Below are 26397 nucleotides of genomic sequence, written 5' to 3'. Positions count from 1 at the left end.
TACAAAGCTAAATATAATCTTACCATACAATCCAGTAACTGCACTCCTAAATACCTGATTTGAAAACTTATATTCACACAAAATCTGCCCACAAATGTTTATAATAGTTTTATTTATTAATTTAGTCTTGTCGCTATTTTTTTTTTTTTTTTTAGGACCACACCTGCAGCATATGGAAGTTCCCAGGCTAGGGGCTGAATCAGAGTTGTAGTTGCCAGCCTACTCCACAGCCACAGCAGCGCCAGATCCCAGCCACATCTGAGACCTACACCACAGTTCATGGCAACACTGGATCCCTAACCCACTGAGCGAACCTGCGTCCTCATGGATACTAGTCAGGTTTGTTACTGCTGAGCCACGATGGGAACTCCATGATAGTTTTATTTACAATTGCCAAGAAACAGAAGCAAACAAATGTCCTTTAATAGGAGAATAAACAAACTGTGGTACATCTATAAAATGGAACGCTATTCAGTGATAAAAGAAATGCTCAAGTCATGTAAAACCCTGAATCTTAAAAGTGTATTTCTAAGTGAAAGATGCTGGTCTACATACTGTAACATGCTGTTCACTTGACTTTCTGAAAAAGGCACAATTATAAAGAGAATAAACAAATTAGTGGTTGCCAGGGCTTCAGATACAGAAGGATGGATGGGTGAAACATAGAAAATTTACTAGGGTAGTGAAATTATTTTGTGATAGTGGAAAAAGATGGATAGGGAGTACTCTGCATTTGTCAAAATGCATGCAACTTTGCAGCACAAGGAGTGAATGTTAACATATGTAGATTAAAACGAACATTTAAGAGGTTGGGGATCCCAGGATGGAATGCAGGCTGTGACAAAAGAGTCTGCATAACAAATGTATGAAATAACCTCACTGAAGGGAGTAGGGCGAGGGAGGGAGGGAAGGTGAGACTGATAATTTTAGAAATGGGTGGAGTCTGTAAGACTAAAGGCAAAAACACTATACATAAGCACTCTATTCTAGCTGATAAAGCTTGTTTCTTAGAGGAGTACAGGTAATCAATCCCAAACCACTACACATGTATACTGGAATTAGACAAATAGATGGCAGATCGTACAAGTCAAATTTGTCACTGTTACAGTGGGAAGTTTCAGACAAGCAAGGAGAAAAGGCTTGAACAATTCATTTGGTAATGGATTATAGTCAGATAATTATGAACTCATGCTTAGCCAAATACAGATACAGATAGGTATGTGTATAGATAGACAGATACAGATACGTATTATACCTGAGTTAGTATACCCACATATACTTGCTCTTTCAGCTGGAAGAGCTTAGAAGCAATAACATTCCAGTAGTAACAAGCACACCTACTACCCAGGTCTTAGTTTCTAATGCCTTTCTTCAATAAAAGAAACCAAGGATCCTTGGTAAGAAAGCTATTGCTAAGATGAGAACAGAGACTTTACAAGCATCTAGTTCTGTCAGAAGGTTAGGTGCCTAAAAACATTAAAAAAAAAGAAAAATTCAGGAGTTCCTACTGTGTGCTCATTAGGTTAAGAATTCACATAGTATCTGTGTGGATGTGGGTTTGATCCCTGGCCTCATTCAGTGGGTTAAGGATCCAGCGTTGCCACAAGCGTAGGTAGCAGATATGGCCCATATCTGGTGTTTTTGTGGCTGTGGTGTAGGCTGGCAGCTGCAGCTCCGATTTGACCCCTAGCCTGGGAACTGCCATATGCCGCAGGTGCAGCTGTAAAAAGGAAAAAAAAAATCAACAATAGGAGTATGTCAAAGAAACATAGGAGCCAACTTAAAGAGCTCCCAGTGGTTAAGGCTGGAAAAACTTGAGAAGAAGATTAGTAGTACCGGGTTATAACTCAAAATATACAATAAATGCCCATGATTCCATGCTGATATAAAAAATGATCAAATAAATACGTAAACGTGGTAGGGGAGACAATCTCCCACGCGGAAGAATTCCAAAAATTTATGCAGCGATTTGCTACCACGGAGGTGGAGCGTGATTCCCGTCTAAAGTGTGGGCTGTGCATAGTGACTTCCTCCCAAAGAGCTTAGTATGGAAAGAAGTTAACTTAACAGTGGAGAAACTTGGCAAATACTACCTTAGCCAGATAATCAGAGTCAACATGAACAATGATAAATCACCCTGGTAATATGTATTCTTGATCTGATGGGATAAAAATGGTGTTATCTGTGGCCTTTTCCCAAAAACATATAATTTGAGTCTGATTTTGAAGAAAAAAAAAATCAGACAAATCACCATTGAGGAACAGTCTCCTAAATACCTGACCAATATCCTCAAATCTGCCAGCTCATCAACAACAAGGAAAGTCTGAGAAAATGGAATAGCCATGGGAGTCTGGGAAGACAGGACCACTAAATATGAAGAAATATCCTGGAAGGGATGTGGGAACAGAAAAAGGACACTCCGTAAAAACAAAGGAAGTCCAGGTGTTCTCTTGTGGCACAGTGAGTTAAAGATCTGGTGTTGTCATGGCAGCAATGCAGGTTCAATCCCTGGCCCGGGGAACTTCCACATGCCATCAGCATGGCCAAAAAAACCAAAGTCTGAATAAACAATGGACTTTCATTAATGGTAATGTATGCATACTGGCTTATAAAAAATGCTCAAAGATAAAAACTATCAATCTGTAGTTTTCTATCCTTAATGGGCGCAAAATGTAGGCATTCTCAAATGAGAAAAAAAAAGGTGAATTTGTAGTGAACACACCTTTTTTTCAAGAATTTCTAAAGGAAGTTCTTTAGTCAGAAAGGAAATTATACCATCAGAAACTTAGAACATCAGAAATGAAGGAAGAACAACAGCAATGTAACCAAAAATAATTCCAAACATGGGAAGGAGATGATGTAAAAGCTAACTTTTGCAAGATATAGATAGCTGCTTGAAAAAAGTTATTGCAGAGGAAATTCATTCTCCAATACGGTTGAGAAAAAATTAAATAATAAATCCCTTTTAAAAACTTTACTGAAGATCCATGATATAATAATCTGTGTGAATGTAATTGTGTTTAAATGTATGTATTTTATTCTGTAAAAAAAAATAAAAATTTCAAAAAAAAACCTTCACTGAAGAAAGTAGGATATGAAACTATATACACAGTGTAAATTAAAGTTGTTTCTATATATTAAACATAGAGACACTCAGAACTCTGGCTGGTGGCATTTATAGAAGATTAAAAAGTAGTTTTATATTTCCAAATATTCAATTTAAGTGTTATTACATTTATGATCAGAGACAGATAACCATGATTTTAAAAATCCACTGTCTTGCTAGACTTCATCGCATACTCTTGGCATATACGTTTCCTTTCAGGCAAACAATATAAACTTCAATGACTCATCTGAATGTAAATTTGGCTCACAGACTTTAAAGACTTAAAATCAAACAGATAAAAAAGAAAAGAATTTCTGTAATATCCTAGGACAAATAGGACTGCTGCTATCATCTACTGGTTCAGAACCCACAGACTTAGTATCTCAAAAGACTTAACAAGATCAAATCTTGTTAATTTCCACATCATACATGTTAAGAAGACAGTGAAAAAGAAATTATGATTCTGAGTGAATGGAATGCATGGAATTTCTAAAGCACAATGCTTATTGCAATCAAAGCTATTGCAAAATGTGATGTCAACATTATTCTCATAACTGCTTCTGTTCTATTTCTTCATAAACAAGGGATGAAGACCAACGCCAAATGAGATATTGATTGCATTATGATGTTATCTGAGTGCATCAGAGGATGGGGACTGATTTTTTTAGCAGTCAGCTGAATGTGCCTTTCTGGAGAGGAATGGTGAACAGCTACTATTTCCTGTCCCCCCTTCTTCTAGGCACAGACCTCCCCATGGTCACAGCTGAGCCCACAGTGGTATCTCATCCATGCTAACTCGGAATTGGGGCAGAGGAATGACGAACACTAGATCAGTCTGTGTCCTTCTCCAAGGTTTTCTAACAGTAGCTGCTAGGGAGGAGCGAGGAATTGTTGGTGGCCATGCTTCCAGGCTTGGGGAGAAGCAGCAATAGGGCCCTAGGCTTCTATTAGCCCAAGGCCAATTCCAGACTTGCCCTTCCTGTGGACTTTGCTTCTGCCACCTGTATCCTCCACAACTGAGCTATATCATAACTTGGTAACTGCATTCTTTGGAAGAAGGAAAATGTTAGGGGTGGTGAATAATTCTTCCCTCTCTCAGAAATCCCTTGGCTTGAAATGACTCAGCTCTTAAAATGCATGAAGTGTTTTGGTAACTTAACTCCAATCTCTCTCAGGATCATGTTCTGATGTAATTATCCATTTATACATTTCTGTCCTGGGCTGTTTCGGCTATTAGGCTGTTTGCTCTTTGAAGTCAAGAATTTGTTTTAGGAGTTCCCGTCGTGGCACAGCCGAAACGAATCTGACTAGGAACCATGGGGTTGTGGGTTCAGTCCCTGGCCTTGCTCAGTGGGTTAAGGATCTGGCATTGGTGTGAGCTGTTGTGTAGGTCTCAGACACGGCTTGGATCCTGCGTTGCTGTGGCTGTAGCGTAGGCAGGCAGCTATAGCTCTGATTGGACCCCTAGCCTGGGAACCTCCATATGTCACGGGTGTGGCCCTAAAAAAAAAAAGACAAAAAAGAATTTGTTTTAATGGGCTCTGTATCTCCAGAACCAAAGTATCTACCTGCATGGCACACAGTAGGCACCTAATAAATGTTAGTTGATTTTAAAAGAATTGAATATGATCATTTCCCCCTTCTTATGGAATTACTTCACTCTTTCAAACTTCATTAACTGGAAATTTGTAGCTAGGATGGAAGATTAATTTCAGAAAAAGGGGGCTATTAACCCATTTAGTAGAATAAGAAATGATAAAGAGAATGATTAAACTAATTAAGAAAACAAAGTGTTTCAAGTAGGCCACAGTAATTTAAATCACAGAAATAATCTGTGGGCTAAATTGCAAATAATATCCCTTTACCTATTCATTAAAGTAGGTCCCTGAGGATGTCTACTAAGTCACACTTTGTTAGCTTGATTCATTTACTATTTGTATTCGAAGTATTTCATCAATGAACCATTCATTAATTTGAAAGGTGACACTTGCAGTTATACACCAAATTTGCTCCCAAGCCCAAATGCTCTGAAAAGTTACAAAATACAACAGAGAGGACAGTCAAGCCTAATAAAATTCTTGATGATTTTTGTCTTATGTTAGTCCCCTCGGATACCTTCTAATCATATTCATGCCCCGGGCATATGCTACTCAGTATAAATACCCCAAATCGAATCTCATTATCACTCTTTAATCTAGTGTTTATTAACTATTGACAGGACAGGGTTTCAGAACAAAAGCCTCATTATCCCTCACTTTTGGACACTGTCTAGCATAAGGACCTTCAAAAGCTAGGTCTCCAAATTCACTTTCTCCTCAGTCTTCCCTTTCTTGGTTGTTGGCAGCAGCATCCTTCGGCACAGTCAGGCCAAGAACCCTAAAGTCATCCTTGACTTCTTTCTCTTTCAGCTCACATTTAATTCATCAGAAAATCCTATGACTCCACTTTCAAAATCCACCCAGAATGCAACACTTCCCACCAACTCCAATGTGACCACACCATCCCTCTCTCTCCAGGAGGTACCACACTAGCTACAGAAGTCAAAGAATTTAGTGACGTTGCTAATCAAATCTGTTTCCATTCCCATCTGCTTATTTATGGGAACAAGCTTTTCCAGTGCTTACATCACCCCAAACCAAGAAAGTAGAATTAATGTTAACCCCCATTGCTTATAGATGACAAATGCATTTTTAAAAAGTACACAAGTCATTCGATGATGCATTTCTAATAACAAATTAATATTTAATAATTACTTATAAAAATATATAAAAGATTTATTTTATTTTAATAGATGTATACCACTGCTGTCCTTCAATTCAGAGGAAAAATTTTAAAGGATACTTATGGTCATTAGAAATTTTATAAAACACGGAGTTCCGTTTGTGACTCAGAGGTTAATGAACCTGACTAGGATCCACAAGGATATGGGTTCGATCCCTGGTTTCACTCAGTGGCTTAAGGATCCAGTGTTGCTGTGAGCTGTGGTGTAGTAGGTAGCAGATGTGGCTTGGATCCTTTGTTGCTGTGGCTGTGGTGTAGGCTGGCGGCTATAGCTCTGATTCGACCCCTAGCCTGGGAACTTCCATATGCCATGTGTACGGCCCTAAAAAAAAAAAAAAAAAAAAAAAAGCAAAAAACATAAAAATAAAAAAAAGAAATTTTCTAAAACACTAATATTTAAACTTATATACTTATTTTTGATACCTAAAGTCTAAGAGGGTGATCAATAAGAGACTTTCAATCATTAAAATACATTACAATATGGAGGTGCCACATTAACATGCTCATATTTGGACATTTAATAAAAGAAAATTATATTCTATTTTATTTTAAACACTGTTATGTTTGGGACTCTGTTACCATAGCTGAATCTGTATATTGACTAATACATTGGCATAATTAAAAGGTAATCAATCCTGAAAAATTCATTACAATACAATAAAATTCTATGGGGTAAATAGGGTGGGAATACGATTTAAAGGAGAAAAAGAAATAATATAACATTGCCAACTGTTAAAGAAGAGCTTATTCACATACTTTTAAAATGGTAACAAAATGTTTCCCACAATGCCTAACTCTGGGCTAATACACAGTAAGAATTCTATTAAAAAGTTGCTATATATGGGGAGTTCCTGTCATGGCTCAGCGGTTAACGAATCCGACTAGGAACCATGAGGTTGCAGGTTTGATTCCCTGGCCTCACTCAGTGGGTCAAGGATCCAGCATTGATTGTCATGAGCCGTGGTGTAGGTCGCAGACGTGGCTCAGATCCCAAGTTGTGGCTGTGGTGTAAGCTGGCGGCTACAGCTGTGATTGGACCCCTGGCCTGGCAACCTCCATATGCCGCGGTTGCTGCCCTAGAAAAGACAAAAGACCAACAACAACAACAACAAACAAAACAAAACAAAAAAACCTTGCTATTTAATACAATCACTTCTTGGGAAAATCTGTTTGACTTAATAGGATTGGGACTTGCAATGGACTTGCAGACCAGATAGGAAAATGAAATATAAACAATATATTAGATTGGAGTCTTCCACGAATGGATGAATGAATGAGTTGGATGTTTTGGTTAGTTTTGAGGTTCCCAAATACCAGTCATCTTACAAAAGAAAATAAAATTCACTACTAACATTTAAAATACTTTGTGCTATGTAACTGAAACTTGTAAGGTTAGACATGTAGAAACACTGGAGTGGCCACCAGAGGGAGCCCAAGTGCTTTTCTGAATACGCCAAACACCAAGGAGAAAAAACACAAGAAGGAAAGCTGGGGAAGTGGGGGCCGGGTGTGTGGGGGGAAGGGACTATTACCTGTTTCAGTCAGAAGAACATCTTGTTGAATGACAGAGCCATTTTTGCAATAGGTTACAAATTCCTTTACTAGGCAATGGTACACTGCAATACTTTGACAATTCAAATAGAAGGATTAGTTAAAAATAATATTAAAAAAAAAAGCTCACATACCCTAAAACTAGAAGTTGCAGAGTGGGCTGCCATGATAACATCCACAGTTCTCTGCTGGACCCCCAAATGAGCCAGGCGCCTTCTCCAGCTTATCTTCATGTCATGGCTCTTACTCTCTACCCCCATCCATCTTTGTAGTCAACTTTGGGTGTGGCTTCCTCACTTTGTTTGGGATCAGGCTATCAAATTACAGCACCGAATTGGTGCTTGGTGTGACTTGGGAATTGTTCATTCCCTTGCTGAGCCAAATTATGCGGACAGTAAGATGGATGACTTTTCACTGAGCCTCCTGAAGTCTTCCCAGAACTGCAAACAGGACCAAGTCCTAACAGGAGGCAAAAGCATCTTTCTAAGGCTTCCCAGACCCGACCCCCTCCTCAAACAGAATCCACTGGGCAACCTCAGCAATGCCCAGGCTAGGATAATGTCCCTGGGCAGTGGCTACCAGACAAGGGTGTGATCTCATTTAGAATGAAGGTCCAGGGAAGCTTAATGTCATGATTTATATCCTCCCTCCCCCCACACCCCGCTTTATCTTATTTGCCCTCCCAACAATCCTTTTGTTGTGGTTGGTTGGGGATCCCCATTTTATCAATGGGGAAACTGAGGCTCATGGAGGTTAAGACTTGTTCAGTGTTGCTGGCTATGAGGTGTCAGAGACACAGACTATTACAATGAATAAGTATTGAGACCAGTCATACTAGTGTCTTCTGAGATAAAAAGAAAATTCTTGTCCTCCTTTTCTGTCAAATTACAAGTAAGTAGAAAGCAGGATGGAAGTGAATTTAATGACTTAGCACTTGTTTTACTCGGTATTTTTGTGGTATGTTTTCCTAAGTTTCTTTCTCATGTCCGGATGGGGTAATTTTATCATGTATGCAAATAAATTAGCCCAAACCAAATTAAATTCCACAAGGTTAAGTCCTCTGCTGAATGCTGCTAGATTTAACATGTTGATTAATGCCTTGAATATGGAATCAAAAGCATTCTTATTAAATTTGACAATGATACCCAATTGGGTGGGGGTGGCTGGCACTTAGGAGAACGGGAATGAAATTTAAAATGACCTTGACAAATGGAAAAGGAAATAGAGGTCAAAATTCAATAGAAAGCTTTGCAGAGTGACTCTTTCAAGAGAAGGGGGTGGGGGGAACACAAAAGAGAACCACAGAAATGAGAGAGTACTGAGCCGGCAATCACAGCAGAAAAGAAGCTGAAGATCAGAATGAACAAGAGGCTTCAAAGACATCAGCAATCTAGATCTGTCGTTTTTAAAAGGAAGGCATGATACGAGGAGGGAGGAACAGGGGGACAATCAAACTAATACCCCATCTACATTCAAATTGGATCAACCTTTAGGAAAGAAAAAATAAGGTGTTTTGTTGGAATCCGGAAATGCCTGAAGCACAGAAGCCAGGTCTTGACAACTTTGTGAAGGATCCTAGAAAGGAGAGTCCAAAAGAATGAAAAGTTTTTGATTTTTAGTTTGATTTTTAGTTTGAAATTTAGCCTCAAAAGAGAAAGTTCTGGTACGCTGTGCCATTGTTCATGCAATGGTCTCCTTTCCTTCCACCTGGGTGATGTGTACTTTCCATCAAGAGTAGTCATTTCCTCCTCTAAGAGGCCTGCTCTGAGCCCCTCCCCTTCTCCTGGGAACTCGATGGACCCCAGGTGTCCGCTGAGAGTACGTACATGGTGCCAGCACTGGCACGTGTCATTGTGATAATCCTCCTGGAAGCCCCCTAGGCTCCCACTACTATGCCACAACTTTCACACTACTGTTACTCCTGCTCTGCACATGGGGAAACAGAGGAGTTGAAACGTTAGCTAACTTGTCAGAGTTCCCGCCATGGCTCAGTGGAAACGAATCTGACTAGCATCCATGATGACCCAGGTTCAATCCCTGGCCTCCCTCAGTAGGTTAAGGATCTGGCACCGCTGTGGCTATGGTGTAGGCCGGTGGCTACAGCTCTGATTCAGCCTCTAGTCTGGAGACTTTCATATGCTGTGGGTGCGGCCCTAAAAGGACAGACCAAAAAAAAAAAAGTTCACTAGCTTGTCCACCTTTTTCATTGTTAGTAAGTGGCAGAGTTGGACCAAAGTCTAGCTTGCGGAGCCCCTCAGGCCACGCCCTTCTGACCACAGGGCCTTGGCACATCATTGTGCTGTGTTCACATGTCTGCCTCCACCCCCAACAGCACCTCTGGGAAGGTACCACACTTTTATTTATTTTCATAGTCCCACGTGGGGCCTGGGAGTGATCAATATGTACGCATTCAATTAGAGGTTTTCAAGCCATGAGATGACACATGCTATGGGTATTTCTGAATCGTTCTTTGACTAAAGGAAAACAGAAAATAAGACATAGTTGAAGTGAAGAGAATTTAAACATTTATAAAAACTGGCACGAAGAATTCTGAACAAAGCTCGGTCATATCACTCAAAGTGGTCTTACAATTTGCTTTTCTGGAAATTTTAAAGAATTGAACATGGTCAAACATAGATCTGTATGAGTCCACATGTCTGTATGTGTGTGTGCCTGCCTCTATCTATAATGTAATTTTACCTAAAGGTAGAGAATAACTACAGAATATTTTAAAATCTGCGGACTCAGGGGAGCCTGACACGGAATTATTATTAGAAAAGAATCCAAATCCTAAATGACATGTAATCGCTAGATTAATTTATCCAATCTAGAACACTACAATTTTCTCTCTTAAACATGAGACGTAATTTGCAAATAATTTGGTTTCCATTGCTCAAAACAAGGACAATGAAAATTCAAATACGTCAACCAAAAACGATACTCTGTATTTTATTCTCACAGCCAATGGCAATAACATGCTAGCAGCGAAATTTACTGGTGATGAACGTAATTGCCTGCAGCACAGGATAAAATATTTCTGAAGCCAGCAATGTACTCTCCCGTAACTTTGGAATCAGCAGTGTCGTGCATTAGTCCCAACATGACATTATGCTCCTGCCCTGCTGAGAGTGGAACTAATTCTCAGCAGCAGGCCGATACCGAGCAGCCTCACCTCAAGGCCAAGCCATTTGTTAAGGCGAGAGCAGGCAGCAGCTGCTGGCTAGAGGGATTGGGGGATATCATGTCTTTTATGATGATTATTTTTAACCATTAAACACTACCCAGGTTCTCTGTGATATCTTGCCCAAGTCAAATTCTGATTACAGAAAAACTGCGAGAACCTATTCAGAGCAGGGTGATACGTGTAACTCAGGGGCAACCTCAGATAACTGTCAGCATGGCAGCAACAGTCAAAGGCTCTGTTCCATGAAAAGGTAGAGACCCCGGCATCGGACCATTGAAACAATCACCAAATAGAATTCATAACATTATACAAATAACTCTAAAATACAGTGCAAACCACCAGCCCGGTGGACCCCAATAGATGCCCTTCCATCAAGCAAACTCACAGCAAGCAGGCCCTGTGAACATCGCTGAAAACATTCAGAGGCAACAAACATGTGACAACAGAAATGGGATTTTCAGAGTGCTCCCTGCATTTTCTATTTACAAGGTAGATGAAGGATAACTACACATGCCCTTAAACGTTCAATTAGTATCACTGCAGAAACTAGAGAGAGAGGGCACCGGTCGGCTTTTATACGACTAGAAGGACAGATGGAGTAAAAAGCAGAAGGAAATTCAGCGAGGGCCTCTTGCCCCATAAAATGCATAACTCACAAACACAAAAGCAAACATTTCTTCAGAGACCGAGAGAGCCGAAGTTGTCCCTGGCACCTTCAACATGCAGAGGCTGTTTCTTTCCAGGAGGTGAGGCAAAGTCAGCCTTGGTTTGCAGAGCTAATCATTCTAATAGGCCAGTTAAGGGAAATGAGTATTTACGCACTGCACAAAACGTACCGTTTGGGGCCAGCAGCACTACTAAATCAAATCTCTATTTAGATGATAAGCAGCTTGTCCTTCAAAATCAAAACAAGCAGCTCAGGATCTTTTGCTTTCAGCATTTGGTTGGTTTGTGCTCCTGGGTAGAGCTTCGCACCCTCGGCCAGTTACATATGTGCTGTTTCCATGTGGTGACAGTGCTGGTTAAAGAATTCTCATCTAGGGCAGAGGGGAAGGGCTGCTGGGGTAAAGCTGTGAGCTCTGGCCAAGGTGTCCTGATCAGCTCTGGATGCCTACAGTCATGTTTAAAAGCAGGGTTTAAAAAACTGTGTGCCACAACAAACTGCTATTGAATTCAGTTCTAAAGCTGGAGCTGAAAAGTTTTACAGAGCTAATTTGTAATGGTTAAATAAGACGTCCTCATTTAATTGGTGGAAAATATTCTAATTTGTTTTCTCTAACCTTGAAAAACAGCAACAATAGAGATAAATGTAATTATAGTCCCTAAAAATTCCTAAAATTGCTAACCTATTGACCCTAATAATTACTTATTATTCTATCATCCTCTCCTTAATAAGAATTGTCAGAATTCCCATCGTGGCGCAGTGGTTAACAAATCTGACTAGGAACCACGAGGTTGCGGGTTTGGTCCCTGGCCTTGCTCAGTGGCTTAAGGATCTGGCATTGCCGTGAGCTGTGGTGTAGGTTGCAGACGCGGCTCGGATCCCAAGTTGCTGTGGCTCTGGCATAGGCCTGTGGCTACAGCTCTGATTAGACCCCTAGCCTGGGAAACTCCGTATGCTGCAGGAGTTGCCCAAGAAATGGCAAAAAGACAAAACAAAAACAAAAACAAAAAGAATTGTCACAAACCATGTAATCTTTCCTTACCATTTAAAACCTCATGTCTTTATAATAATTTCCAAAAATGATTCTTCATATAAATAACCTATGGCTTTTTAAAAGTTTGGGAAGCTCTAAGTAATCATCTTAAAAGGAAACCTACCTACCAAATAGCTGTACAAGACCCCCAGGTTGGCTTGTTCTTAACTGATAGCATCACCTCTTCTTTGCTTGGGAAAGCTTTTTTTTTTTTTTTTTTTTCTAGAGCTGCTCCTGAGGCATGTGGAGGTTCCCAGCCTAGGGGTCTAACAGGAGCCGTAGCCGCTGGCCTATGCCACAGCCACAGCAACGTGGGATCCGAGCTGTGTCTGCAACCTACACCACAGCTCACGGCAACGCCGGATCCTTAACCCACTGAGCGAGGCCATGGATCGAACCCGCAACCTCATGGTTCCTAGTTGGAACCATGGAGCCACAACGGGAACTCCTGCTTGGGAAACCTTTGCAGCTCTGAATGCACAGAGTGTTTTATATTGGGAAAGTACCTGCCATATTTAGCAAGAAGCTTGCTAATACATTATCAACATTACATCACTGCCTAAAAAACGAAGACATCAAGTGGTCCTTTTGGAAACAAGCTGTTTGTAAGTCAGAAAAAGGAATTATTTCGTAATGTCTTCCCGAAATCTATCTTCTGGCTCTTTCCCACACTGGGGAAGAAAAGTATAAACTTCTAAAACTACAAAACTCTATAGCAGTGCCTCTCAAAAAATGGGGTACAATAATCAGCAAAATGTTATAGACAAGCTCATTCTTCCAAAGGATGGCTGTAACATTCAACTAGAAAGCTTTCTTTTAATTGCGATTTTTAGCTTCTGGGTTAAACATGGTCAGTCAGTTAAGGCACATATAGAAGACAGAAGAAAAATCCTTAAATGGATTAAAGAGAAAAAAATCTCTTTATAAAACCAACAACCCCAAACAATCACACCCCTCCCAAAACGGTCTACCTGCTTTTGTATTATTTTATAGGTCCCAGGATCCGGTGTCATCTAAAGTTAAAGGATGTCTCTATCAATTACAGTAAGCAGTAGAAACAATACTCCAGCAAGTTACCTGCCAGCCTACTTGTTTCTATGAAAGTGCAATTTATGAAAAGAAAGTTCTTTTTATGAAAGGTAAGACTGGGTCTGGAAACAAAAATATAGCTGGCAAGGCAGCTAAAAACACCACTTACTGATGTCTGCATATTTGATTAAAAGTTAAACATGGTGATTAACAAAATCAAGAGTGGAAGTTGAGAAAAAAGAATATATTTATTCCACAAAGAATCTGTTTGGACACTGAGACAATACTCTAAGCGCTTCTGTTTCAGTCCACAGGCATATCATTGCTATTTAGAGAAACATAAAGGGAATATAATATTGCCCAGCATGTAGTTAAAGAAAGTAAAGGATAAAAGAAATCATCCTAACACAACTTGTCTCTTACAAAGAAAAAATTCAATTAACATTAACACCACTTTAAGGCTCTTAGGCTTCTTTTTATCTTTCTAGAGCTTCAACTCATGAATCTCTTTCATCTCATTTGTTTTATTTTGACTGATGGGATTGGAGAGCTTTTCTAACAGCACGTGTTGAGGTTATATCCACTCTACTTGCTGATAGAAGAAAAAGTAGGCTTCTTTTTGTTATATAATTTGATACAGAATGACCTAAATACAAATAAGCATGTACTACAACTAATTATTGGGGAGACAGCCTGGCCAGCCCCCTAAATCTTAGTGGGTTAACAGCTCATTGTATCTGACTTTCTGCAAACTTCAACAACTTCTATTGTCGTGAAGTGAGCTACATGACGACAGCTGGTAGGCTCTCTGCTTAGAATGTTGTGCTTGTCACTCCACTGCAGGGAGGTCCAACCTAAAGGTCACCGGGTGCCTAAGAGAGACAGAGCTTCCTTTTGAAGCCTAGAACATTTGAGACCTCCTAGGGCTTGGCCATTCTGTGTGTGCTCTCCACACCACTGACAGTCCCTTGATGAGGAAGCCTCAGGCCTTTTTATCATCTTTATTTGGTTAATGATCCATGTATTATTTGTTACAGCATGATTTGGGACATCCGTGTCCCAAATGGTACCAGGATAAGTTACGTTAGAGTCTAGAAGCTATTGTTTTATACTCTCCATGAACCTGATCAGCTAGAGGTTTTCAACACACAAAGATACATTTTTAACAGCAAAGTATCATTAGAAAGGTTCATTGATCAAAGGCATTTTAAGGAGGGTTAGCAACCATTTGGTCATATCCAAAACATCCATTGGACCTTTGGTCCATGTCAGAAGGTCCTTGAAATTTGGTCATATCCAAAAAAGTCCATAAACATTTTTGGTTCATGAGACCTGGTCTTGGACAGGAACAGTTAGTTATCAAGGACCTTTTGGACAGGACCAAATGTCCTTCAAGGCTAAGGAGAGCCATAAAATGCAAAAGGACGGTTACGTTAGCAAAGGTAGGACATTTTTCAGAGGGGAAAAGAAAGTTAGCAAAGGACACAAGGCTGGATAAGATTATGATTATAATAATAGTCCTGATCTTGACTGAGTTCTACTGTATGAATCGCTACGCTTTCTAGAGACCATTGCATCCAGTGTTCACAATGGCCTCCTAAGGCAGTCACGGCCAACATCCCCATTTTAGAGACGAGCCAAGGCTATTTAGAGAAGTCATGTGGCTTGCACCAGGCCCCACAGCTAGAAACTGAGGTCCTCTGCTGAACCAAGCCAAGGAGGATTCATGTGACCTTTGAAATGATACTGCTAGGTCTTGAACCCGAATTTGTGGTGGCGCAGCAGTGGGCCCAGAATTCCTAACTGGCCTTTTACAACCACCCTTGTGAAAACAGGAGAAAGCCAGAATCAGACCCCTGGAGAAGAATACAGAAATAATCTGAAATTACCACAGACACAGGACCAAACACAGGGAAGAGCCAGGAAAGGGTCAAGACAGATCTGTAACACTGCCGCATGGGTGCAGCCACGGAGGAACACAATGACGAGGTGATACATCTGAGACCCACCAAGCACCACTTCTGATTAATCCCATCATTAACCCTTCCATGGTGTCTAAATTTAGATTCCAGCAAATATTGTTAACATGATCATTATTTGCAGGCAAAGACAACACCGCTACATCACTACCATCCTTAGAAAGAGGACTTCGCACTGGTTCTTAATACAAGGTTTGTCCTAAACCACCTACTCTCTTACCTGTTTGCATGAAACAATTAGAACAATGAATTATTTTCAACTTCCAAAGAGACATATTCCACAATTATAAAATCGACTGACCCTGAATTTCATATTTTGTATTCCTACTATGGAAAAACAGCTACTTTTCCATGTGCCGCTAAGCTAGTGATTTGCTTCACTGCCATGGAGGCACCATGGGAAAAAGAAAACACTTGGCAATTATACTGTTTGCCCCTAGAATAACCTTTCTTCGGACTAGTTAATGTCAAGGACATGTGATGACCATGTCAGAGCAATCAACCTTTTCCCCTTCATATTTCAAAGTGACTCACCAAAGATGCCAGAATAAGATTAGAAAAATATTTATGGCTCTGCTGAATGTGGATATAGAGCTCTCTTTGCCAGTAAGGTTACCAGCAAATATTTTTTACTTTATGACAGTTTTTAGAAATTAGGCAGAAAGAGTGGCTACTCACGTTCTCCTTGTCAGGAAGCCCTAGAAGAGGAAAGAGAGAGAAAAAGAGTGTGAGTTGGAAGATCAACTTGTAAAATGGAAATGAAATCCTCTGCCGAATCAAACCCAGTAAAATTCTGGTGTTTTTGATTTGTCTTTCCACAAAAACTTATATAAGGCTGCTTAGAAAAATAGCAGCACCTGCCAAGATGTGTAACATAAATAAATGATTGAATCAGGAGCAGGGTTTGTGCCAGACAACAAAACCTCATGCTTCTTCTGCTTTTCCACCATATGCTTTACTCTCCTAGAGGTAAAAATCCATTCCCTGCTTATTTTACACCATGTGAGCAACTATTTCCTCTGTCTTAGGTACCAGAACAGTCAGAATTTTGGACAAACACATCAACTCTTAATTGCAAAGACTGTATTTTTGCAATGCCTACCACCTCACACTGCTCCAGAGGTTTGAACCTGGGGGTAAGTCACACATAAAACCCACCAGAACACAACTTTCATTTGGGGCAAAGTAAAGTCTGCTGCTTCCAAGTCAGGTCTGAGCATGGCAATGGCTGTTTCCAGGGGGATCTCAATTTTCTTAGCAGATAAGTTAATCCTTCCTCCATTTACTCACTTACAAACATTTCATGAGCATTTAGTATAGGCAGACATTGGGCCTCTGCACTTCCTTTGGGTCTATTACTCAGACTGACATGGGAAGGGTGGCTGTCCTAGAAGGTCTATAGACCCAGCAGAACTCCATGCCCCCAGGACAATGGGCACAAGAGGCCTTATACCGAGGAGACAAAAGCCTAAGTGGTTTTTCTGTGTGGGCTGTGCCTAGCTTAGATCTACTGAGGCAGTGTGAGGGGGTTTGCAAGACAAAGGCACAATGCATCTCAATCAGATTCTGAGTAAGTAGGACTTTCTATGTTTAATAAGGGGCCATAGGAGTTCCTCTTGTGGCTCAGTGGGTTATGAACCTGACTTATAACCATAAGGATGTGGGTTTGATCCCTGGCCTTGCTCAGTGGGTTAAGGATCTGGCGTTGCCATGAGCTTGTGGTGTAGGTTGCAGATGCAGCTCAGATCTGGAGTTGCTGTGGCTGTGGTGTAGGCCAGCAGTTGCAGTTCCAATTCGACCCCTAGCCTGGGAACTTCTACATGCCACAGGTGCAGCAGGTAAAAAAAAAAAAAAAAAAGAAAGCGCCATAGAGAACTTAAAATATTGGTGTTAAAAGCACTGAGTGCCCTCCTTATAGGCAAGTAGTACTATATGCAGTAGGGATAAAAAGAAATAGACTAAACACACCCTAATTAAACTTTGACCACTAAACTGGGGTAGCATCCAGATATAAAAGCCCAGGCAGGAAATAGGGAAACAGAGAGGCTCGTCTTCTAAGCAGAGAATATTAATGGATATGCTTGCCATCACTTCCCAGATCTATCAGAATGAGTAAGAGTGGACTGAAATCTGTCTTGAATCCATCCATCCATTTATCTATCTGTTCAAATGTCTGTCCATCTGTCCATCCATCCATCTGAAAGGACTAGGAGGAGATACAGGGTTGTAAGAGAAGCTTACTCTCTAGGAGGTTTAATAAGATAAACACATGGTTGCACAAATCATCACATTAGAGTGGCTAGAAATTAGGTTATTTGTAGAGACATAATGCTGAAAATGTCATCTGGGGCCATCTAGGACCTTGACAACTGCAGTCTTAGAATTTCACCTTCCATGACAGACAATGGACCATCATTAAAGGCTCTGGGCAACAGAGTGATATGACCAAAAAAAGGAGCGATGGGACTTTTCAAAATTAAAAGACACTTAATACATAAAACCAGGCAATGGCATGGCCCTTGACCAAAGTCCAGATTGAGCAATCATCTATAGCCATTCAGCTGGGGACACCTGAATATGGACTGGGTTAGTGGCTGTTATTAAAGAAAATCATACCAGTAGTTAGGCATGGTAATGGTGTGGTTTTTGCACAGAAAAGTCTGTATTTCCAAAAATGCCTATTGAAGCATTTGGGGTGAGGTGTGTTAGATGATTAGAAGGAAGTAGGACAAAATAATAATGTGACAATACCTATCAAGTTATTAATAACTAATCATACTGAAGTATTAAAAGCTTAATATTGGAGTTCCCCTTGTGGCTTAGCAGGTTACGAACCCAACTAGTATCCACGAGGATGTGGGTTTGATCCCTGGCCTCACTCAGTAGGTTAAGGATCCGGCATTGCCGTGAGCTGTGGTGTGGGCCGGCAGCTACAGCTCTGATTTGACCCCTGGCCTGGGAACCTCTATATGCCGTGGGTGCAGCCCTAAAAAGACATACATACATGCTTAATATTAATTACATCAGAGTGATGAAAGTATGGGCATTAACTGTATCATTCTGAATGCTTGCAATCTTTCACAATAAAAAGTAAATGAAACAATATTCATGTAAGTCAGGTGCAGGGTAAACCGAGGGTGAGGTCATGAAGGATCCAAGCCAGTTGAACCATTTCTGCTCTCAGGTCAAGAGTGATGAGGCCCTTAGCTGGAGGGCTGCAGAGTGGAGAGAAAGGCAAGAACATGAAGGCTACACAGGAAGGAGTGAGGGAGGGACAACAAGTGCAAACCTCAGTGGGCAGAGGGGAAGGAAGGAGGACTCCACCGGGGTGGAGGTTTAGCGCCTGGTGGGAGGACGGCGGGATTATGAATGGAAATATGCTTCAGGAGGAAGGATGGTTTTGTCGGAAGCACAATGTATGCCATTACTGAAATTTTGAGTTCGTGCAACCAAAAGGATATCCAAGTGGAAAAAGAACCAGCAGGCATTTGGAAAGTTAGGCTGCCCTCTGTAAGTCTCAAACAGAGGTACTGGTCCAGGAAGTGTTTGTGTCAATTGCAAGAAAGGATGCAACGGTCAAAGAGACAGTTAACAGAGAGAAAAAGAAAAACAGCTAAGGCTAGACTCTTGGATGATACTTACACTTCCAGCTGAGGGGAAAAGCATCCATGAAAGAGACAAGAATCTGAGTTGCAAGAGCTATGAGGAAATCAAGATAATGCAGTGGAGTCTGGGACCCAACAGAGAATGGAGTCTGAATATGGCAAGACTTATCCGATCATAGAGAATGAGGAACGGTAATGACCCAGTCTGGCTGGTTGGTCACTGGAGATTTTAGATGGTTCGAGTCAAGAGGTATAGGGCGGAAGCCACACTATGAGGGGATAAAGAGTGCCTGGTGATGAGGAAATAATAGCTGACATCATTTGGGTGCTTATTATATGCCTGGCACCTTTCTCAACATTTGACACATTTAATCCTCACGACAATCCTATGAGGAAACTGAGGCACAGAGACACTAAGTGCTTTGCCTGAAGTCACACAGCACAGCTGGGATTTCCAACTCAGGATACTGGCCAACCCTAAATGAATCAGGAGAGAAAAATCAAGGACAGGGGAGAAAAGGAAAGGAAAGGAAAGACCTGCCCTCCAAAACCCACCCCTACAAGTACAGAAGGAGAGAAACAGAGGAAGACAGGGCACAGGCTATAAAGAAACTTTGAAACAGAGCAGAAGGAAGCTCCCCCCTTTCTTGGCTGCATGCAAAATTTCCCTGACCAGGGACTGAGCCCACGCCGTAGCAATTGACTTGAGCCAGAGCACTTACAAAGCCAGATTCTTAACCCACTGGGCCCCCAGGGAACTCCTGAAGTTCCCATAGGACTCTGGTCAAGTAGGAGGAGGGTCACCTGCAGAGAGTGACAAGTCTGAGCATGAGCATGACAGCGGGAATTCAAGGAGGTAGGAAGCGGACAGGAAGGGTGACACTGGCTCTGAAGATGACGTGGAAGCACTACTCGATGACCCATCCCTGTGTCGTTGCTGAAGTGCTACAGCTTGAGAAACCCCGGTGCCTGTGCCTTGTTACACCTATGGACAAGAGCCAAATAAGTGAGCAACACCCAGGGACAGAAATGAGTGCTGAAAAGATGCTTGATGCTTCTGACACGCGGACTCAGGAGACGGGCTTTCTTTGAGTCTAGTGGACACCCACTAGAAAAGAGTTTTGCAAAGAAAAATTTCCTTTCTTTCCTGATCAGCCAGAGACGAGTCTCTTTAAAAAGTAAAGAGTTTGAAGAGGCTATGATTTAAGAAGACTAAAGAACGACTCCAGCTGCTTCTCTCCATGAGCGACAGCATCCAAATAAGCAAGAGGTGCAGCTCTCAGGTATCTGCGTGTGACTGAGACACACACAGTTCGTGAATCCCATTTTTAAACGAGCCCAGAAACAACACTTTACAAAGAAGGTATTTTGACAAAAGCATGCTGAAGTTCTGCCTAGCACCAGAGCATACTCCCTCTAAGACCACAAAATAATACTATCTGAACAATTAAAAAAAAAAAAATAACTCAAGTGTGGGCTGGCAGGTCTGTTTATCCACAAAAGAGAGTGGAGACTTCATCCATCAGGCTGGTGTAGGGAGATATTTTTTGGTCACAGGAAAACACATTCCACACGACAAATTTTTCAATACAAAATGTTCCCAGTTTCCACTTACTGTCATTGTTAGAGCCCGTTTCCATAACGCCATAAGGAGGAGCCAGAAGTCCTGCCATGTACTGTCGATATTTCTGAAAGACAAGATTGTAAACTCAGTGCACAGATATTTACTGACTCGGAGCATTCATGGATTTACATGTTAAAAAGCAGAAACGCAGGGTGTCAGGAAGCATCTGAATCTTGTATTTATAGAGCCATGAAGCGTGCTGTCTGGGCTCTGGGGCCCAAAATAAAAATGCTGTGTTCTTAAGAGGTCTTCTTGGAAGAGGCTGAAAGTGCTCTTGCCTGGGGAGGGGGTTCCATCGCAGCCCGTTCCTTTGGGTATTTGTGACTAATTAACCAAACGGCGTGGGAGCTTACCCTCCCCTTCACCTCCTGCCCAGCTTCTCCATCTCTCAAACACATGCTCAGGTTTTTGTTGATGGAAAAGACATTTGGTTTTTAGAGGTGCAGGTACAAAGAAACGTGCCACCTTCTTAATAGATAAATGGCACTGAATCGGCTGCCTTTCAAAGCAGAAAGAAATGCAGCTCTAGAAAATGTCTGTTTTGAAAGAAGCTGATTCACTGCCACTTACCAACTTCCTTTTACACTGTTCACCTGCCCGTTATGTGACCTTCAAAGAACGTTCGGTACCCTGTCAAACAGAGTAGTTCGGCTTCATGTGGAACCATCGGGACTGCCCTGAACTGTCTCCCCCTACTTTCGGTCCAGCCATGCTTTAACCACCTGGGGCTCCGGGATCTATATGCACCTCGGGAGTTTGTGCTGTTTTGAAGGGGCAGGCTTGGGGGGCATAAAGCAGCTAGAGCACCCGACGAGAGCAGAGTGCCATTTATGAAGAAAGGAAAATGAATGTGAGACAGCGCCTCTTCTCAGGTAATAAATACGGCCTCCTCCCCTTTTGGAATGAAAGCTGGGCAATTTTATTTATTGCATGGTGTCATGTATATTTATGGTTTATTATTATGATGACACGTAAAAGGTAAACAGCATCAAAAGAATCAACACTCTATAAGGTGCTTGTGGGTTACACAACGTCAGCAGAAAAGACTTCATCTGTAGCAATGGGCAGCTGGCAGCACGCAGTATTTGAGCAGCCATCTGGCCCATTTGGTAGATTTGAATGGTGTTTGTAATGTAACATTGATGAGTTCTCAAAAGAGCCTTCTTCTAGTCAAGATGTGACTAGCTTTTTTTTTTTTCTTTTTCAAATCCTTTTTCCTTCTCGTTCTGAAGCAACTATACTAACACCTGCATGCAAACATTTAAAATCATGATTTTTCTCTGCCTCTGAGTTAACTAATTACTCAAACATACCCATGGGACCAACCCATCACCCTGAATTCCTCACATTTCCTTTGCTAATGTCCCAATTCTGATTCTCCTCTTTCTTATGGGACCATCTACTCTTCTTCCCCAAGAGAAAAAAAAGCACTGACCCAGCAGATTTGGGGGCATAGTATTATGCTGGACTCTGAACAAAACAGGCTCAGAGTGAGCAGATGGCGGTAGGTCATGTTCTAAGAAGGTTCTGTGACTCTCCCTCCCCACAGCCTTTTGAATTATTCCTCTTACTGTTAGCGGGCTCCTAAAAGAAATAATTCATGTTAAATTAAAGGAGCAATTTTGCTTTGCTGAGAAATGTTGTTTTGGAGCCAGCGGACGTGCTTTGTCTCTAGCATCTCAATGTCAACTCGCATGAACTCCATGGAAACTCCTTCCTGATCTCTAAATGAATGGGACTCCGCCTTCCTTCCACTCCTGAGCCCTTGGTCTGTGGTGCACTCATGCTGCACTTTATCAGGGCTGCTGCTCCTAGGAATAGAAAACAGAGCAGCCCCTCAGGAGCAGAGTGCCGATTTCAGCATGTATATGTACTGAGCACCTACTATGTGCAAGCTGTCCTAGACACTGCAGAGAACAAGCAGACGAGGCCCCTTGTACTTGTGAAGCAGCTATCTCTGGCAACATGCGGTACCCTGTCTTACATATAATAGGAAATTAATACCTCTCTGTTGAATTTTGGAATGTGGATGGAAAATTTCAAACATATATAAAGACGGAAAGAACAGCACACCTCATACTTAACATCCAGCCTCGCTGAGTGTTAACTCATGGCTACTGGTATTTCATCTATGCTTCTATCCACTTGCGCCTTCCAGATAAATGGTGTTGGGAAAACTGGACAGTCACATGCAAAAGGATGAAACTGGACCAATATCTTCCACCATATTTGATTTTGGTCTTTGGAATGATTTTTTGGATTTGACACCAAAAACAAAGGCAACCAAAGCAAAAAATCAGTAAGTGGGATTACATCAAGCTGAAAAGCATTTGCACACCAAAGGAAACCATCAACAAAACGAAAAGGCAACCTACTGAATGGGAGAAAATGTTTGCAATTCACATATCTGATAAGGGGTTAACATTCAAAATACATAAATATTTAAAAACCCAAACTCATAGATACAGAGAACAGAATGGTGGTTGCCAGAGATGGGGGTGGGGAGTGGGTGAAATGGGTTTTAAAAACCTCTATCTGCAGAATCCTGGGCCCCCTGGAGGTCCCTCAGGCAAGGGTATCATACAAGCAAAGCCTCAGCCCCCCTGGCAACTAGAGTGTCTTCACTTTTAGCTGTAATATAAATTATAGTTCCAAGAGCAATTTCATTTGAAAGATGACTTTTGCTTCTAAATAACAAAAGTTTACAAACCACAAGATTAATTACTTTCTAAACTTCCAACCAGACAGATGTCATTCAAAGATCCCCGTGAAGAATCAACAAAGATCAATGTAGGATTTGGAAGTGTCAGGGATTCTGTTCTCTATTAGAAACATTTCTGTGGTTGTCGACTGGCCAAATGATCAGTTGCTTCATACTTGAGAGGGTTACCCAGAAAATTGGGGGAGGAATTCCTATCGTGGCTCAGTGGTAACGAACCCGACTAGCATCCACGAGGACATGAGTTTGAGCCCTGGCCTCACTCAGTGGGTTAATGATCCGGTGTGGCTCAGATCTGGGAATTGCCATGGCTGTGGCGTAGGCCAGCAGCTGTAGCTCCAATTTGACCCCTAGCCTTGGTACTTCTGTATGCCGTGGGTGGGGCCCTAAAAAGACAAAAAACAAAACAAAATACCACCCCCCCCAAAAAAAAACCCCAAAAAACCCCCCAACCGGTAGAACTAAGAATTTAACTGAGATGCATTGGGGCACAATGCTGACCTTCTCAAAGTGAGACGTGCAGAATCCCCCTTCTCCCCCCTCCGGCCATCCAGCAGCCCGGTGTGGCACACAGCAGGGTAGGAGGGGATGTGACAGGGGTTAACAGGTGCTCTTCCTAGAGCTTAAATTTGATTCCATGTCAAGTAGTTTAAAGGATTACTTTTATACTTTTATATTATGGAGCAGAAAACTAAATTTGCATAAATTTTAAAGATTAAAGCATGCGACTTCAAAGAAATTTGGAGCTTGCTGCTGGCTACTTCTAGCTACAAAGGGTCCAGACCCCAGGCTTTATGTATTGATTTCCTCTGTGTTCAGAGAACTTCAGTGGGAAAACTCAAGTGCCTCTGATGTAATGGAAAATGCAGATGTTGGAATTACACAAAAATGGGGTCTTAATTCTGATTCCACCGCCTGCCGCCTGGGTGACACTGAATAAGTTATCTACCTCGGTTCCTGGGTGAGGAATTTGGGATAACACTGCCCATCTTTAAGGGAGGATAAGAAATGAAATCTAAAAAAGATGGATTTCCCGTCGTGGCGCAGTGGAAACCAATCCGACTAGGAACCATGAGGTTGCGGGTTCGATTCCTGGCCTCGCTCAGTGGGTTAAGGATCTGGCATTGCCATGAGCTGTGGTGTAGGTCGAAGATGCGGCTCGGATCTGGCATTGCTGTGGCTGTGGTGTAGGTCAGCAGCTATAGCTCCAATTGGACCCCTATCCTGGGAACCTCCATATGCCATGGGTGTGGCCCTAAAAAGCAATAAATAAATAAATAAGAAAAAGAAATAAAAAAGTTTCCAGCACATTAGGCACTTAAATGATGGCTGATAATCCCCATTCTCATCATCAACCAAGAAGTGATCAAGCTAATCCAAAATATTTGATGATATTTCCCAATCAGAGAGTCTCCAGACTCTGGGAAGAACATTCTCTGCATGACAACTTCACATCACTGAGGCTGCTGATACACACACAATATAAAGACCCACAACACAGCCGCTGCCCTTTCTAACAGGAGCTATGGTGAAATAAGAAAGTAAGTAATATATTTCTTAAGTAATTTTATAATAGACTGCCTATTTTCATATCCACTTGGTAAAAGAGTCCAAGGAGAAGAGAACAGCCCAAGAGAGTAAGCCCAGAAATAATTTAACAAAAATAAGCAAAGCCTCTCGGCTATCAGAGCTTTGTGTTGTTGTTGCTAACAAATGCTCAAAAAAATTAATAATCTCTAAATTATAATTGGCTAGTGTTCAAAGCAAAGTCAGTGCTAAACCGAGGGGGAAATGTGCCACCGGCCCTCCTAATGTTTTCTGAGACAAAAGATGACAGACTCAGGAAGGTTAAAGCCTGATCCATTGCTCTCTCACCTCCACGCCCCAGCAAGGCCACTGAGGAAGGGGAAGAATAGAAGGGACTGTTCCAGGGGTGTGGGGATACTTCTTGTCATGGTGTCCCATTCATTACCTCTGTACTGGGTTCTCCTCAAGGCTGGCAGAGCAGCCACCAGGCCAAGGGATGTTGCAGGTAAGTCTAGCTTGCTCACAGCCTTGAGCCCAGGCTGGGGATGCTTCCACCCGAGCAGGGGGTACCTTCCTCTAATTTGGACAAAGGCCCCAAATGGCCCAGCTGTAGCCCGGGAGCCAGCTATAAAAGATGAATGGTGTCTGGTGGAGGAGGAGGCACAACAGATTTGTCACATTCTGGAAGGCCAATCTCAATTTGCAAAGCAGGACTCTCAGAGAATAAAGGAAGGCTGGCAGATTGAACCCTAGCTAGGCCATCTGTGACACAAGAAGAGGTCCCAGCAGGGCACGACTCCCCACCCTAAAGGTCAAGGTCTTCCTGATACACTGAGGCCTTTCCTGGGTGTTCTCCGAGCTGTTGCCTGCAGTCAAGGCCCCTCCAGGCTGCCCGCCTGTACTGTCACTATATCCCACAGCAGCCGGAGACCTGAGCTTTGGGTACAACCCTTCCCAGCAACTGACTCCTGCCTTTCCCCCCAACCCTACCCACTTAGGAGATCATCAGGCTGAGGGAAAGCAGGACATCCTTAGACTGAGGTGGCAGCACCAGAAAAGCATGAAAAGCAAGAAGCCATGAGGATGACTGACAGGCCCGGCTATGAACACCTGGAGGTGGGGGTAGGGAACAACACATGTGCTCAGAACAGGGACCTACCAACGACCACTCATGGTGGGCAGCGTCTAGGGTTGGGGAAGAATAGAAGGGACTGTTCCAGGGGTGTGGGGATACTTCTTGTCATGGTGTCCCATTCATTACCTCTGTACTGGGTTCTCCTCAAGTACTTAGTGAGTTCATAGTGTAATGATAAACAGGTTGCCAGTATTTTCTCTGAAAGCATGACCATGGCGTAGAATAACTTAGAATAGGGATATAAAGTTTAGCTGCCCCCTTTTTCTATCCTTGGCAAGAGTTCTTTCACAACCTCTCTGTGATGTATAATGCATGGTGGGCCAAAGGACATGGCACATTGCTCAAAAATCCCGGAGAGCTAGAGAATTCTTCAATACGTGAAGAGAAGGGAAAAAATAAAGCAGTCATGCATGGAAACCTTCAAGCAGAATTTTTCTGTTTACTCTTTTGGAATCATAGG

At 42.0% G+C, this 26397-nt stretch overlaps 1 protein-coding gene across 4 annotated transcripts in view; it reads right to left on the bottom strand.

The window, feature by feature from the left end:
• RAPGEF4 (Rap guanine nucleotide exchange factor 4) overlaps nt 1-26397 on the bottom strand; it is a 321086-nt gene that overhangs the window by 133121 nt on the left and 161568 nt on the right. For all 4 annotated transcript variants that reach the window (XR_007134020.1, XM_047772897.1, XM_047772898.1 and 1 more), the window contains exons 5-6: nt 20548-20620; nt 16006-16025 (exon numbers count right to left, since the gene is read on the bottom strand). Coding sequence is in view for 3 of the 4 variants with exons in the window: in XM_047772897.1 (XP_047628853.1) it covers nt 16006-16025; nt 20548-20620 (93 nt within the window). In the remaining variant the exon portion in view is untranslated. The remainder of the gene's footprint in view (nt 1-16005; nt 16026-20547; nt 20621-26397) is intronic.

Source organism: Phacochoerus africanus, chromosome 3 (genome assembly GCF_016906955.1).
Source record: "Phacochoerus africanus isolate WHEZ1 chromosome 3, ROS_Pafr_v1, whole genome shotgun sequence".
Lineage (NCBI taxonomy): Eukaryota > Metazoa > Chordata > Mammalia > Artiodactyla > Suidae > Phacochoerus > Phacochoerus africanus.
This window is presented reverse-complemented; position numbering and strand designations above follow the sequence as displayed.